The sequence below is a fragment of the Galeopterus variegatus genome, unplaced genomic scaffold (assembly GCF_000696425.1).
Source record: "Galeopterus variegatus unplaced genomic scaffold, G_variegatus-3.0.2 Scaffold3319, whole genome shotgun sequence".
Lineage (NCBI taxonomy): Eukaryota > Metazoa > Chordata > Mammalia > Dermoptera > Cynocephalidae > Galeopterus > Galeopterus variegatus.
Window position 1 is genome coordinate 30,713 of NW_007729430.1, and position 17,010 is coordinate 47,722.

At 40.7% G+C, this 17,010-nt stretch overlaps 1 protein-coding gene across 3 annotated transcripts; it reads left to right on the top strand.

Annotated features, from left to right (window-relative positions):
• The first annotated feature begins 155 nt into the window (after window positions 1–155).
• TSN (translin) lies at window positions 156–10,316 on the top strand. Of its 3 annotated transcripts, none has more exons than XM_008584626.1 (6): window positions 156–334; window positions 1,506–1,599; window positions 2,907–3,003; window positions 5,105–5,220; window positions 6,582–6,661; window positions 8,189–10,316. In XM_008584626.1, the coding sequence occupies exons 1-6, from the start codon at window positions 269–271 to the stop codon at window positions 8,420–8,422; spliced, it is 687 nt and encodes a 228-aa protein (XP_008582848.1). In that variant the 5' UTR covers window positions 156–268; the 3' UTR covers window positions 8,423–10,316. The 3 variants fall into 3 exon arrangements, with proteins under 3 accessions (XP_008582848.1, XP_008582851.1, XP_008582849.1); XM_008584627.1 differs by lacking the exon at window positions 156–334 and adding an exon at window positions 362–437; XM_008584629.1 differs by lacking the exon at window positions 6,582–6,661 and having other exon boundaries at window positions 164–334; window positions 8,189–8,356.
• Window positions 10,317–17,010: the final 6,694 nt, after the last annotated feature.

Sequence of the window (17,010 nt, forward strand, 5' to 3'; positions counted from 1 at the left end):
TCTCTTCTGCCCTCCGGAAGCACGCCTGGGCTCCGGACGCGGCGGGCGCGCCTCAGGCAGCGCAGCGGACAGCCCGGCCTCCGGAGCGCCGCGGGCCTCAGAGGACCCCAGCGACGGCCGCGGCTTAGGGCCGGGTGGAGGCGGCGGCGACGGCGGCGGCAGCGACGGCGGCGACGGCGGGCGTTGAGACCGACTGTGCTAGTAGCCTTCGGAGCACACTTCTCTGGCCGACGTTGCCTCACTGGCTTTTTGTTGTGAAGCCGGCGTCATGTCTGTGAGCGAGATCTTCGTGGAGCTGCAGGGCTTTTTGGCTGCAGAGCAGGACATCCGAGAGGCGAGCCCCCTCCCTTCCCATCCCTTTCCTTTTCCTTGCCCAGTTGGGCCACATCGCCCATGCCTTCTTCGCTCAATCTCGGGCGATGGGGACACCTCTGAGGGTGGGTTGCTTCCCCTCTGGATTCAGGTTAGGGAACCCCCGCCTCCACCCCAGATTTTACTATTTTGTCCTGATTCCCTGTGTTCGGCTCTCGGTTTCTCAGCATCACCTGCTTCATTTGAGTGTCAGTTTTCTCTCTTTTCAAGCACTTGTTTTCATAGAAGATTCGGTTAGCGCCTGGGTCTCAGCCAATGCACATTTCATGTATTTGTTGTCGGTGTTTTAAAAGCACATATCATCTTCTCCTGTTTAAAACTCACCTATGGCTTTTCATCCCACATAAGATAAAAATCCAGACTCTACTGTGGCCACAAAGTCTCTTTCTCAAATCTCATTTTACACTATTTCCTTTTGTATGTTAAGTTTAGTTTACCTCCTTTCGTTGCTCTAGTGCCCCAAATAGTTTCCTGCCTCAGAGTTCTTGGATGCAGTGTTGGGTTTTCATGTAATTTGCTTCTTTTCTTTTCTTTTCTTTTCCCGGTTACCTCAAATTTAGCTCCTTGACATCACAGTCTTAATGATGTGTTCCCTGTTATGTTTTCTAGTGGCACATTAACTTTAAAAAACTTGTGTGATTATTTTTTTAAATGTCTGTCTCTCTCATACGCTGAACTGCCAGAGGGAAGGGACTATCTGCTTGGTTCCCCAGTATTTACAGTGTCTGGCACCTAAATGTGCTAAGTGAATATTTGTAAAATGAATTAGTGAAAAATTCCCAACCCTTAAATCTTCATTTTACAAATTACAGTCCTATAATGTCATCTGTTTTATAGTGTCCTAGTTGGATATTTGGGGTGGGTGGGTGGCTGGCTGTTATCCTTTGAAGGTTACTTGAGGAATCTTAAGGCTTTTTAGTGACTTCCTGAAGATCTCACAGAGGAAATAAGGGGAAAAGTCAGGATTCAAACCTGGTTATTTTTTATACAACTTCAGCCCTTGTGAAGATCATTAGTGTTTTGAATGTATGTGAAGGTTTGGCAGGTCAAATATGCTATCTAGTGTGTTTGGTATAAGTTTATGATAACGATTATGTTGAGTTTGTCTGATTTTGATTTTTAATTCTCTCTAGGAAATCCGAAAAGTTGTACAGAGTTTAGAACAAACAGCTCGAGAGATTTTAACTCTACTGCAAGGGGTCCATCAGGGTGCTGGGTTTCAGGACAGTAAGTTCTATGTTTTGATTTTGAAAGTTTTTATCCAATTTATAATTCTCTTATTTAGAGAGTTAATTTCCACCCAGAAGACCTATCAAGTCTGTATCATTTTATTGTGAAACATGTTCATCATTCTTTATGGTGAGTAAAAATTGGAGGAGTAGGTGATTTGGTCATTTTATACGTTTACACAGTATTCTCTGTGTTTTGGTTGATCTTCCATTTTCCTCTTCCACATGGTGTGGTTTAAATAGGGAGGTTTTCTATTGTTATGGACTTCTACTGATGATAATTACAGTTTAATATCTTTATTATGTCTCTAGCAACTTTTATTTGGCCCTGTTGTGTGTGTGTGTTTGAATTCAAGCTTTAGGTTATTGAATATCTTTTTATATACATTCGTAGATATGAGGTGCCAGTATAAAATATTACCAAATTAATGTGTTTACAGCCATCCTCTTGAATGAAATTTAAATACATCAAGTTTTAGGCACAGAACCTTCATTGTAAGATGCAGCTGCACAGCTAAATGAGCCAAAATATATTTTCAAATAGAGAATGATATAATAATGTAACTAACAAGTGTTAGGGGCAAGTCATTTTTCTCAGTGATAAATGGAGTTGGTCAGCCTGGTTGAAAATAAATGGTAAAGGCTCTTTTTGACCAAATATGGGAGCTAGAAGCAGTCCAATTTTAGGCATCCTCTGAGGACTGCATAGGAATAGCAGCTGATAGAATGGCTGGTTACCTTACTTACTTAGAGCACAGTGTTACAACACCAAGGTCAAGGGTTCAGATCCCCTATACTGGCCAGCCACCAAAAAACAACAACAACAAAGAACCCCCCAAAACCAACCAACCAAACAAAAGAAATTATTCATGGAATAGCAGCTGGTGCACAACCCTTTAAGGATGTGGTTATTTATGACAGCTTACCAATTACCAATGTGTTTCCTAACATACTCCCTTTCAGCAGTTTTTGTTTATTTTTCAGTATGGTTAATCTGTAGAGAAACTAGAGATATATTGAGTGCCAGGTTCGGTTATTTATGACAGCTTACCAATTACCAATGTGTTTCCTAACATACTCCCTTTCAGCAGTTTTTGTTTGTTTATTTTTCAGTATGGTTAATCTGTAGAGAAACTAGAGATATATTGAGTGCCAGGTTAAAAGCAAGAGGTGTATACATTTGGTTGTGAGATTTTTAAAAAGATTGATACATTTTCAGATAGACTATAGAGATTATTAAGCAAGAACTGTCTTTAAACTTTAATAACTTTTTCCTTATTACATTTGGTTATCTTTTGTGACCAGTTCCAAAGAGGTGCTTGAAAGCTCGAGAACATTTTGGTACAGTAAAAACACATCTAACATCTCTGAAGACCAAGTTTCCTGCTGAACAGTATTACAGGTTTGTAACAAAAGTAGCATTATTTTATAAGGTTAAGTAAAAAAAGCAGGAGAAAAATTATATGTACTGAATGATGGCTTACAGCTAGGTAAAAAGTCCATCCACATAGAAGAAGCAACAAAAAGAAAAAGAATCAAGCTGAGAAATGGTGGTGACAAAATTGGTGATTTAATTTTTTTGTCCTTTTTAATTTCAAAATTTTCTTAAGTAACATTACTTTTTCTTTTTTTTTTTTTTAAGATGACTGGTAAGGGGATCTTAACCCTTGACTTGGTGCTGTCAGCACCACACTCTTCCAAGTGAGCTAACTAGACATCCGTACATAGGGATCTGAACCCGTGGCCTTGGTGTTATCAGTACCACACTCTCCCAAGTGAGCCATGGGCTGGCCCTGTAACATTACTTTTTCAATGAAAAAGCAATTAAAGAGAAAATGTGTTGTATGAAGTTCAAAATCAAGAATATCTTTGCTATATTGAAGTTTCTTGTGAAATTGGATGAAGTATAGTTATGCCATTAAGGTTGTGGGATTAGGTGGTAATATATTCATATATATGGATTTGAGTTTTACCTCATAGCTTGAGTTTCCCTGTCAAGTGGCATATTTGGCTAATGTATGTCATATCTCATTAAATCTAAAACACTGTTAATTTTAAGATACACCATTATTTTATGTATCAGGGAAAGAACAACATAGCCAGTCATAATTATGAAACTTAGATTGTAAAATGTAACCTGATTTCATAGGTGTTAAATTGGGAAAAATTACATCTGAGTATTGATGAACTATGGTAAAAAAGAATCAAGAATTTCTACTTACTTTTGTCTTCTTACTGAAAAGATGTTCTTTTAAGACACATATATGGTCAATAAATAGTTAGGATGTGTATGTTATGGGGAGTGGGTAGTATAACCTTACAAGAAGACTCTTTAAGGCAGGGGTTGATAAGCTACTGGTGGTCTGCTGCTTCTGAGAGCTAAGAATTGCTTTTATATTTTAAAGGGTTGTTAAAAAAAGAAAAACACCCAAATAAGAGTATGTGGTAGAGAGTGAAAGTGGCCTACAAAACCTAAAATATTTACTACCTGGCCCTTTACAGAAAAAGTTTGCTGGGCTGAGCCCGTGGCACACTTGGGAGAGTGTGGCGCTGGGAGCGCTGCAACGCTCCCGCCGCGGGTTCGGATCCTATATAGGGATGACCGGTGCGCTCACAGCGCTCACTGGCTGAGCGCGGTGCGGCCGATCTCAAAAAAGGACAAAAAAAAAAAAAAAAAAAAAAAAAAAAAAAAAAAAAAAAAAAAAAAAAAAAAAAAAAAAAAAAAAAAAAAAAAAAAAAAAAGTTTGCTGACCCTTGCTGTAAGGTAATAACTGAAACACAGGGAATTAGGACAGTAGAACTGATAGGGTCTTTAGAGACCATGTACTCTGGAGGTCACACACAGGCTGCCCTATGGCTGGATTTGTCCCTCAGAAGGTTTTGTTTGACCTATATTCTGTTAAGAGATTTTTTTGAATTTATTTTCACATCTGAAAATCAGGAGGCATAGCATAAAATATCTAGGGGTTGTAAAATTTCCTATTCCTTTTTCAGGCTTCTAGCTCTGTACCCTGAGGTTTTAAGTCCATCTACTTAGTGATTGTAAATGGTAATTTTGTGAATCAGGATTTATGTGATGCCCTACATTCAAATCAAAATGTAGCAATAAGTTAGATATTGAAGCTGATACTGCAGTTGTCATCAATCTTCAGTTGCAAATTTTTCTTTTTCTCATAGAGGTGTCATTGTTCTTACTGATTAAAGTTCTAATGTCCAGTTGCCCTTGTCATCCATAATCTTCAGTTGTAAATTTCTGTGCTCATCAAAATTGGGTTATGCTTCTCATTGGTTAACTTTACGATAAGTAAATCTTATATATAAATTAGAACTTGTAAAATTTATATGCCACCCATCTAAATATATTTAAATATCATATTGCTCTTACATGTTTTATATGTTGGGTTTCACATGAGATTTTATTTCTAAACTGTTTGAACATGACTGTGCTAAACCTTTCTGAAGGTCCCTAACCTCGCAACCTAAATGTGCTTACTTTTTTGCAGATTTCATGAGCACTGGAGGTTTGTGTTGCAGCGCTTGGTCTTCTTGGCAGCTTTTGTTGTGTATTTGGAAACAGAAACACTAGTGACTCGAGAAGCAGTTACAGAAATTCTTGGCAGTAAGTGTCTCTATTAGTGGGATCCATGGAATCAGGCATGGTAGCTTAATTTTTGGTGGGAGGGACTGTTGCTTGTACTTTCTATTTATTAAAACAAATGAAAACTAAATGGAAAATCAGTTACTCGGAAACACAAAAACTGAAAATATGCAGTGGCTTGCTTATTTGGATTTGAGTGTTTCTTTTTAGCATTTATTTATTTATTTGTTTGTTTGTTTATTTTTTTAAAGATGACCGGTAAGGGGATCTTAACCTTTGACTTGGTGTTGTCAGCACCACCCTCTCCCAAATGAGCAAACCGGCCATCCCTATATAGGGATCCGAACCCATGGCCTTGGTGTTATCAGCACCACACTCTCCCAAGTGAGCCACAGGCCGGCCATTCTTTTTAACATTTAAAGAAAAAGTTTGCTGACCCTTGCTGTAAGGTTTTTAAATTTTAATTTTTAAAAATTTCAAGCCTATAGAAAAGTTGAAAGATTAGTACAGTGAACATCTGTTTACACCCCACTTAGATTCACCACTTGTTTACATTTTGCCACATCTGATTATTCCCCTCACTGTGTGTATGTGTTTGTGTGTATGTGTGTATGTCTGTATGTCTGTGTGAACCACTGAAAGTCAGTTGCAGATATCATGACTTCTCCTTTAAATTCCTTAGCTGGTGTCTTCTTTTTTTTTCCTTCCTTTTTGTCTCTTTTTTGTGACCGGCAACGGATCGCAACCCTCAGTGTTGCGCCCGTACCGGACCGGGACCGGCAACGGGATCGCAACCCTCGGTGTTGCTCAGCCAGTGAGTGGCCGGTCTGTATGTGGGATCCGAACCCTCGGCGGGAGCGCCGCTGCGCTTCCCAAGCGGCGCACTGTAGCAGTGCGCCACCGGGCCGGCCCAGCTGGTGTCTTCTAACGAGAATATTCTCTGATATAACTAGGTACCATTCTTGGTGGTATTATTTTTTGAGAGAAGAGTGGAAGGAAAAATTGAATTTTGCTTAAGAGCTCGAAAAATCCACAGTGAGGCCTAATTGCTAAGGGAACGAATACATTAAGAGGCCAGTTTTTAAAATATTCATCCTTGGGCCAGCCTGTGGCTCACTTGGGAGAGTGTGATGCTGATAACACCAAGGCCATGGGTTCAGATCCCTATATAGGAATGGCCGGTTTGCTCACTGGGTGAGCGTGGTGCTGACAACACAAAGTCAAGAGTTAAGATCCCCTTACCGGTCATCTTTAAAAAAAAAAAAAAATTCATCGTTTCTTCACTTACTTTGAGAGAAATTATATATATATATATATATTTATATTCTTAGGCTTAAATTGCATTCTCATCATGATTTTATCTTTATTTTGATGTTTTTTAGTTGAGCCAGATCGGGAGAAAGGATTTCATCTGGATGTAGAAGATTATCTCTCAGGAGTTCTAATTCTTGCTAGTGAACTGGTAAGAAGCTCAGTAATTTGCTTATTGCTTTTCTGATCTTCCTGCTTCACTGTCAGTTTTTAAAATGAGTACTGAAAATCAGGAAGTCTTAATTCTTTTCTAAGCCATTTAGCGGTCACCAGGTAGTTATTGACTGTGCACTGTATGTGTTAGTTTGCTAGTCATCAAAGAAATGACTTAACTGGACAGTGAGGTTGCTGTGCATACTTAAAATGTGTGGGTTTTTAAAAGATGATAATACCTTTCCCTTTTAGAGTAGTGGCAAGACATATTCCTGATAACTGTGCTAATTTATATAATTGTTTTGGAGAACAATTCACCTGTATAACTATATAAGTAATCCTTCTCCTTTGTTCCTGTAATCTCTCTCTTGGGAAATTGTCCTATAAAACCAACTCTGAAGAAGAAAAAAGCTGTCAGTATCAGAGCTGAGTAGTTGTGAAAGAGACTGTACAGCCTGCAGAGGTGAAAATATTTACTATCTCCCTCTTTAAGGGAATATTTGCCTATCCTTCCTCCAAAGGAAAGGAGTCATTGAAGGCCCTGGGTCCTTCTAGCTTGTAGCTTCTCCTTTATGTTTCAGAACTGTTGTCCAGCTTTGGTCATTCACCTCTTCATTCCAGCCAGTAGTAAAAGGAAACAGGGATAGGTCATACCCCACTCACTTTAAGGACATTTCTTTGAAGTTGTACACACAACTTCTATTTAACATTCCAGTGCCACATCTGTAGGGGAGGCAGAAATAGAGTCTATGAGGTTAGGTGTGTGTGCAATGAAAATTTGAAGAGTCCTTACTGAGGAAGATGGGGAATATGGGTACTGGGGCCCACTGGCAGGCTGTACCTCTTATCTCAGACTTGTTGGAGACATCTGACCAGTAAACTTGAAGCACCTCGTCAATATTGTTAAGTGTGAGATGTCTTTAAGATCATATTTGTTTGGAATGCATTAATAAGGGGTAGTTTAGGGAAGTCTTGAAGAATGGGGAGGATTTTATGGCGAAGGGGAGTCTTGAGTTAGGTCTTGAAATAAATCTTATCTGTCCTTCAAGACGACACTGCATTGACTTCCTTTTATCATCTTATCCTGTGTCTTTGTCTTGTTTATTTTAGGTGACTGGAGTTGCAGTTCAGTAGGTGGGCTCTAGATATGAGATTATTTGGCCTAGATTCAAAGAGATGATAGAACTGCTGTGATTACTCTGTCATTTCTTTATTCTGTATGTTAGCAGATGAGCTGTAATGTTGACAATTGCATAACTCAATACTCTTGATTGCACAGTAGCCAGTTTCAGAAATTAGAGAAATTTTAGATGTTAGTTACGTTAAACCTTTATTTGGAAGAATTGTCTTATTTTCATTGAGTTCTTTTCAGAGAAGCTCCTCTTTTATTTGTGTTTACATGTACCCTGATATAGAACATGAGTGTAGCTATCTAGGCCTGAGGTTCTTCTGTCGTGATTTGGAGGAAGATGGGGTAAGGAAGAGCCACGTTGTAATATGTCCCTGTTTCTCTTTCCTTGTGCAGTCAAGGCTGTCTGTCAACAGTGTGACTGCTGGAGACTACTCTCGGCCCCTCCACATCTCCACCTTTATCAATGAGCTGGATTCTGGATTCCGCCTTCTCAACCTGAAAAACGACTCCCTCAGGAAGCGCTATGACGGCTTGAAGTACGACGTGAAGAAAGTGGAGGAGGTGGTCTATGATCTCTCCATCCGGGGCTTCAATAAGGAGACAGCAGCTGCTTGTGTTGAAAAATAGGAGGCTCTCCTTGCTCCTGGCTTGTTGACCTCAGTGGTTGTCAGGGAGGGTGAGCACAGAGTGCCTCTTATGGTAGTTAGGATGCCCAGTTGCTAAACACTGCGCTTTATTTTCTTAACCCGTTGTGTGGTGAGAGTATCAGAATTGAAACACTTTTTGGGGGGTAAAATAAAATAGCCTTTACATGGACAGAATTTTCTTTTTTGTTTCAGTGAATTTGCTCTGTAATTCAGTGTATTTCAGTTCTGTCAAAAAGTGTAAATGTCAGTCACTTGGTAAAGTCCTTTTCTTGCTTACCCTGACTGTTGATGTACTGATTGAGAAGTTTATTGTCTTGTTTGTAATTATTCCACATGGGGAAGACACGATGTTTTCTGTATCCAACTTAGCCATCCATAAACAGGTGTAGCCTGGATACAGTATAAAAACAGACCATTAGAAAGGATGGTCGCCAAGCAAGGAAAACTTATATTTTTCCTTATTTTAAGCCTTGTGAGTAAATTAGATGTTGAATTTTATTGCCAAGGGAATTATAGCCCTGTGTTCTCTCTCACTGCCATCAGTATATAAAAGATTAAATTGCAAAGTCAAGTTCAACAGATTATTTTGGAAAATTTTCGTATTAAGGGATTTAGTACATCTTATTATTTGGTTCTACCAGGCGGGGAGTAGGGCTTAGTGTTTTAAAACACCTCTGCTTTCTGATGTTGCCTTAACATTCTGCTGTTGGCAGTGATTAAAAATCATCTTCATACATATCTTCAACTAACACTTCATGTGATATATTCCTAAACTATGAAACCTTTTTCCTTGCAGCTAGCTAGACCGTTTGGTCTGGGAGTATAAAGCCACCCACGTGAGTTAATTAGGAATACCCTCACTAGTATGTTCTGAGAGAAAAATGCTGTGCTCTGTGCGGAAGAAAGAAAACCTTGGATTAAAAAAAATCAGTTTGATTTGGTAATATATTTTAGAGTAAGAAATTTCAGGTTGTTGATAGCTATCCCAATAGTCAGGTTTTAAATTTACATTTTGGGGCAAGTCATGTGAATTTTGTTGACACCCTTTTCCCCATTTTCAGATAGTGCTAAGATCACTTGCTAGGGAACTCTTGCTGTTAAGTTGAAATGATTAAAATGGTGACGTAATCCATGATTATTTGGCGCCCACTGAAAGGAAGGAAGGTGCTAGTGTTTTTGGAATAATATGAGGTATTTAGAAATATCACCCTTTCTAATACTAATTTGAACTTCCTGTTTGTATGTTGGGATATTGGGCATTGCCTACACAATTTTATCAGTCCAAATTAAAGATTGACTACATTTTCCATCATGAGGAAAGAAGTAGAAATGAGTTGTGAGTTGCTGTGCCTTGTTGGGTTTTAGAACAATTTTCTTGACAGTTCTTCCTGTGGAAAATTTGTAGAAAGAAAAAAGTGTTAAGTTCTTAAAAGTGCCTAGGATAGTCACTTAAAATGTAACGGCACTTCCTGGATTGAGCATAAAAGGCTGTTCAATTACGTGATCAGACATAGGTGGTTAAGTTTGACAGTAAATTTCTTTGCCTCTTTAAGTGTCGATTCTGCTTGAGAATATTAAAGTTTTTGCCAGAATTTGAGGATTTCAGTTTTAACAAATGCAATCTACGTTGAAGAGGACATTCTGGTCTTATAATTCCGTTTGAGAATTAGAAGTGTCACGTTTAAGGAGCTGGCCAGTTAGCTTAGTTGGTTAGAGTGTAGCCTTATAACACCAAGATGACAGGTTCGGATCCCTGTATAGGCCAGCTGCTAAAAAAAAAAAAAAAAAAAAGTGTCATGTTATAATTATTCAGTGTGTTTGTTGCTGGCTTGTAAAGCAATAAAAAATTTCTCTTTGGTCTTTTTGTAACAGTGTGCTGCTGTGAGAACTCTTCTATGTGGAGAATAAATACTATTTTTTGAGGCTGAATACTACTACTGGGTGATAAGCACATACTGTTGTGTAATGGTTACACTAACCAAAAGACACCAGCCACTCAGTTCTTTACTGTAAAGTGCGGATAACATTTGTGTGGTCTCCCTTGATTGGGGAATTAATAGTATTTTAACAAGTTGAGAAACTTTGGCTCTGGTTTTAGTACACTAGAATCGCTTTTTTCAATTTTAGAAAATCAAGTGGGTTAGAGGAAGTAGAGATGAATTAGGAGATACTTTCTTACGGATTTAGTTATAAGGAGAAGAAAAGAACCAGCCATAAATACTTGGTGAGATTTGCCCTGTCTTAAGAACTTGAATAATAGTATGAGTAATGCAAAGGGGATTTAGTAAAGAAGGAAAGCTGTGGCAGTGCTTTGAAGCCTTTACTTAAACATGGGGCTGAAGAGATGAGACAAACATGCAGGTTGCTATTGGCGTAGTTTCATAATTCTGTATTCAGAGATTATAGCTTTCTCATTTCTTGGTGTGGACTGAACTATTTGTCCTCTTCTCTGCATCATTGCCATGCCTGACACCAAAGTAAGACTTTCCCTGAGCCTGAAATAATTGTTTTCTTAGCATCTACTGTAATAAACATTAAACAGGCAAAAATAACCTCCCTCCCTAGACAGTAACAACCACAAACACTTAAGGGAGGTAAATTTGCCGGGACTGACTGGTTGAATGACGATTGGGTGAGAGGGAAGGGTCTAGCATGGCTGTCAGTTCCTAGCCTGGGTGACAAGTGGATTTAGGTTCAGTTAACTGAGGTGGGGAATGTAGGAGAAAACACATCCGGTGGGGGCTGCTGGTGCATTTGCTTTTGGATGTGCTGGATTTTTCCTTTTTTTTTTTTTGTCTTTTTCTGTGTCCGGCAACGGATCGCAACCCTCTGTGTCGCGCCTGTACCGGACCAGGACCGGCAACGGGATCGCAACCCTCGGTGTGGCTCCCACACCTCGCTCAGCCAGTGAGCAGGAACCGGTCTGTATGTGGGATCCGAACCCTCGGCGGGAGCGCCGCCATGCTCCCAAGCGGCGCACTGTAGCAGTGCGCCACCGGGCCGGCCCTGGATGTGCTGGATTTATGATGTGGAGCAGCCAGGTGGATGAATCATGAGTGGATCTCTCTGGAGAGCATGTACAGTGAAGAGTCATGAGCTGAGGACAAAACCTTGGATAACAGCATTTTAACAAGTTAGGTAGGGGAATGGAGAAATGGAGAGGCTGACAGAACAGAGAGAGTGTCTTCTCACAGAAGCCAGGGGAATAAAAGGCCTTAAGTTTTGGGGTGAGAGATTTAGAATATAGAATTTCACAGTCTGAGAGCCCCATGACTTTGTCAGGCTAGGCTAGGTTATGCTGTAACAATAACCCCAAAGCTCACAAGCCTAGAGCAAAGTTTATTTCTCCCTCATGCTCCTGTCCATTGCAGATTAGCTGAGGGATCTGCTCTATGTTGTCCTCATCTAGGCTGACAGAGCAGCCCCCAACTGGACCATTGCTAGTTGTGGGAGAGGGAAAGCTGTGGGTCTTGCACAGACATCTGTTCTGGTTTGGAAGTGTCACGTCACTTTCACAATTTGTTGTTTAGAACTAGACGTGGCCCTACTAAGTCACAAGGGGGCCCAGAGGTGAAATCCTACCTTGTAGGATGATAGGCAGAAGATGGAGGGTCAGACAAATTAAACAATGAAGGTTGGAGAATGTTTAGTTCCATTGTTAAAGGTAGAGTGGTAGTATTTCTGGTGACACATAAACCAGTGGGCTCGGGAGGGAGAAAAGATGTCCCATAAAATTAACCCATATCAAGTGTACCAAGTGGTGGCACCAGCACCATACATCAATTTTACATTTTTTTTTTTTTTTTAAAAGATGACCGGTAAGGGGATCTTAACCCTTGACTTGGTGTTGTCAGCACCACGCTCAGCCAGTGAGCGAACCGGCAATCTGTATATGGGATCTGAACCCGGGGCCTTGGTGTTATCAGCACCGCACTCTCCCGAGTGAGCCACGGGCTGGCCCTTTACAACATTTTTATCTCCCCAAAAGATCCCTGCTCCCACTGTCAGTTCCAGGCAACCACTAATCTACTTTTTGTCTCTATAAATTTGCTTTTTCTGGACATTTCATATAAATGGAAGCATATATGATATCTTGTGTCTTTTCACTTAGCATAATGTTTTTAAGGTTTATCCATGTCATGGCATATGTTAGTAGTTTCTTTTTTTTTTTTTTAAAGATGACCGGTAAGGGGATCTTAACCCTTGACTTGGTGCTGTCAGCACCACGCTCACCCAGTGAGCGAACCGGCCATCCCTATATGGGATCCGAACCCATGGCCTTGGTGTTTTCAGCACCGCGCTCTACCGAGTGAGCCACGGGCCGGCCCATATGTTAGTAGTTTCTATTTATTGCTGGGTAGTATTCCATTGTATGGATATTCCACATTTTGTCTATGCATTCATCAGATGATGATTTAAGTTTCCACATTTTGACTGTTAGGAATAATGCTGCTCTGAACATTAGTGTGCAAGTCTGTGTGTGGTTGCATGTTTGCATTTCTTTTAGGAGATACCTAGGAGTCTAGGTAATTTTATATTTAGCTTTTTAAGAAACTGCCAACCTGTTTTCCAAAGTGACTGTACCATTTTATGTTCCCACCAGCAATGTTTGAGGGCTTCCTACTATGAATTTAAATTCATGACAATAATAAACAAAATGTCATAATAATAGTACTTAATTGCTAAATAACTTGTGAGCAATTGCTTTAGGAATTTAGGAGGTATAGCTTGAAGTAGTTAAAGAGGTAGGAAAAGCATGGAAGTAGGAGGAGGTCATTCTGGGTGGGCAAGATATATGAAACCAAAGCAGTAACATACCACATTTAATAGGGACGGATGTCACCCATCCGAATGGAGGCGAAAATCTGGTGAGGTTGGATTTACAACAGCCTTAATTAAGAGGTTAGGGAGTTTGGACTTTGAATGATAGGCATTGGAGGACTAGGTTTTTTTTGAAGAGAGGAGGGAGCAGTTTTGGAGTCAGCCCTAGTGTGGAATCCTGCCTGTGTGATATTACCAATGGGGAGGGACCAAAGGCAGGGAGACCTGTGAGCCAGCTCTTGCTGTCTCTGAGGTCAGAAGGGTGAGGCCTGGCAGCTGGTGATGGGCATGACTGGGAAGGTGCAGTTGAAGTACCAGGCAAGGCAAAAATTGGCCAAACTTGCTGACTGATGGAGTTGCGGGTAGATGGAGGAGGGGTTGAGAGGAGTCCAAGGTGCCTGAGCTTCTGAAAGAATAAACATGGGAAAATTGGAGCCCGTTTCTGAGGGAAGATGAAAAGTTCGATTTTGCAAGTGAGGTTACTCTGATAGTGAGATATTGCGCAGGTGGCTGTACTTTTTGGACTGGAATTTTAGGAGCCTGAGGCTGGAGAGGAGAGAGTCCTTTAGATAGAGTGGATATTTGAACCTGTGACTGTGGAGGCAGGAGGGATGTATAGTAATCAACCTAGGCAGCCCATGGAGGTGACAGAAGACATTGGGGATGAGATGGGAGAGGAGCTAGAGGCCTGTGGCCAGATCTGCCCAAATATGAGCTGGGATCACTGTGTGATGTAGTGATCTCTCCTGTTCCACCAGAAACATTTTACTGTCTATGAAGACGTTAAGGAAAATAAACCTATGAAAACATGTAGTAGAATCCCTGAACAAGAGTTGAAAAAAATGACAAAGGAGGTAACTTATTGACTCCAACCCTTATCAGTTACTCATGATCATCTGGTGTCATTTAATATTAATTAACGTTTACCCACAGTCATCTGCTCTGGCTAGAGTTCTGCATTCATCCATCGCAGCCGTGTGTGTGTGACAGCATGCTGGCTTTGCTCTCTGGACATACCAGCTGGACCTGCCAGCAAGACCAGTTGAGATGTCAGAAAAGACTCCCTTTCAGCTTCTCCTCCATGTCCTTTTCAAAACTTTCACTGATGAACCCTTCACTCACCCTGACAGTGGAAGTGAAGCCAGAGTATTAAGTACGAAGGGCAGGGTGTTTGTTTTGGCTTTCTGGGGAAGACTGCAAGATTTTTATAATCATTTCAGGGGTTGTTTTGGAAGCACAGTCAATGGATTGGGCCCATCTACTTTAATAAGCTATTAAATCACAATCAGTATAACTAAGACAAAGATTCATAATCAGTGTTAAAAATTGGTAAAATTTTGGCCTTTACTTCTTTGAATCTAGAGGTTAACTTTTAAATCCGCAAGAGAAAGAACAAAAGTCAGCAGGAGCCAGGTTCTCTTCCCTCAACTGTGTCTAGGAGAGTTTGGCCATGGGTCTTCCTGGGACCAGTCTCAGAGGTATGCATTGGCAGAGAAGCAACAGGAGGCCTGCCCAGGAGGGTTGTGTGTGGCTCAGGCAGCCCTTCCCTGACTGTTTTAGTGTGTTTTGTGTTGCTATAACAGAAGTACCTGAGACTGGGTAATTTATAAAGAACAGGTTTATTTGGTTTAAGATTCTGGGACAGCTGCATCTGGCACGGGCCTCAGGCTGCTTCTACTCATGGCGGAAAAGTGGCAGGCAGCCGGTGGGTACAAGCAGATCACATGGCGAGAAGAAGCAAGAGAGAGAGAAAGGCAAGAGAGAGAGGAGGTGCCAGCGTCCTTTAAACAATCAGCTCTCGTGGGAACTAACAGGGCAAGATCTCACTCACTACCCCTCCTCTCCCAGGGAGAGCATTAATCCATTTATGAGGGATCCGCCCCCATGACTCCATCAGTTTCCAACAGTGCCACATTGGAGATCAAATGTCCACATGAGTTTTGGAGGGGACAACACATCCAAACTCCATCAGACATTATGTTGCTTAACAAAACTGGCCAAATGGGCACCTGGGTTCTTGGGCTGTGGGCTGCCTCAACTTTATGTTGCTTAACAAAACTGGCCAAATGGGCACCTGGGTTCTTGGGCTGTGGGCTGCCTCATGTCATCAAGCAGCTCTAACCTTTTCTTAAACTGAAAGCAGTCTGGAAATATGAATATTTTCCCAAATACCTTCACTGAGGAAAAACAAACAAAAGGAAACAGGGTTGGCACAGCATTTTGTGAGCTGACTCCAGAAGGAGAACTTTGACTAAATTTTTTAATACATGTTGGAGGGAGGGGAGGGAATAGCTGCCTGGTATTTTGTCAAAGGTATGATAGGGGTGTGGGGATACTTAGAGGAATATTTAAATGAGCATATCATTTCTCTTTGATAAATTTTGTATGTTTTTCTCCTTTTTGACTTGTGATACTTTTATTAGAAATATAATCCCAAGATAATATTTCTATAATATTATCCCAAGATAATTGGGAAATTACAAAAAAATCAAAGATGCCCATATATTTTTTACATTATGATTTATCCTAAATGTACTACTGACTTTCAAAAAACTTTTTAGTTTGAGATACTCATACATTCTACTATTACCTCTTGATCAGAAGTATTTTCATTTAGCTAACTGCTCATGTGAATGTCCTTTCTCTTTGCTGAGCTCTTTTCACAAAGGTTCAGATGGGTACGCTGGTCTCCAGTTCTCAGCAAGTTCTATGGAGATGCTCAAGTTCTACAGTCAAGCTGCTTCTATCCCCTAGCAAAACATTTTTAATTGCCCTTTTTGTACAAAGTCAGCATTGTTGAAACAAACATACTACAATGGGATATTCCTATGAAATTAGAAAAGATTTTTATGCCACTCTCTGCTTGGTCAAAGCATTTTTACATTCATCACATCATCTGACTTTTGAAACTGTCCTGTGACCTATTCTGTATGACTCCTCATGGGGTGGGGCCCAGACAAATGGAGGAGGAGAAGGTGTGCCCAGGGGTTTTACTTCTTTTCTTCCTTAGCCAGCCAGGCCTCTCCTCTCTACCGTCATCCACTTGCATGCTTGTTGGCTTGTTCTTGAGCCTTGAATTCTGACCACTGCTTTGACACCTTGGTGTTAAGGTTCAAATCTGATCTTGTGCTGCTGTGGAAAACAATCTGGCTAGTCCTCAAAGTGTTAAAAATAGATACCATGTGACCGTGCCATTCTACTCCTAGGGATATACCTCAGACAACTGAAAACCTGCATCCACACATGAACAAATGTTCATGGCAGCATCATTCACAATAGGCAAAGAGTAGAAACAGTCCAACTGTCCATCAACTAATGAATGGATAAACAAAATGTGGTATATCCATACAGCGAAATATTATTTGACAATAAAGAAGAAATCTGACACATGGCTACAACAAAGATGACCCTTGAAAACATTATGCTAAGTGAAAGAAGTCAATCATAAAAGACCGCAGCCTCATATAATACTGCAATTACAGTGGGCTGCTGCCTTGGCAGGAAGATGGATGTGAAGGGGCTGCAGAACAGACCCTAGGAAGGAGCTGAAGGACCCTTACCTTTAGAAAAGATAAGTGGCAGATTCAGATCAGGAGATGCGACCATTTCAGTGTCTAAGTTGGGGTTGACCATGGTGCCACACTGGAGGCATTGGGAAGGGGGTCACTTGCATGTGTGGGGGAGAGACTTGGTGAGAGGAATTAGAGCGAGGCTCATCATGCAGCTCACTGCTTATATTGGGCCGCA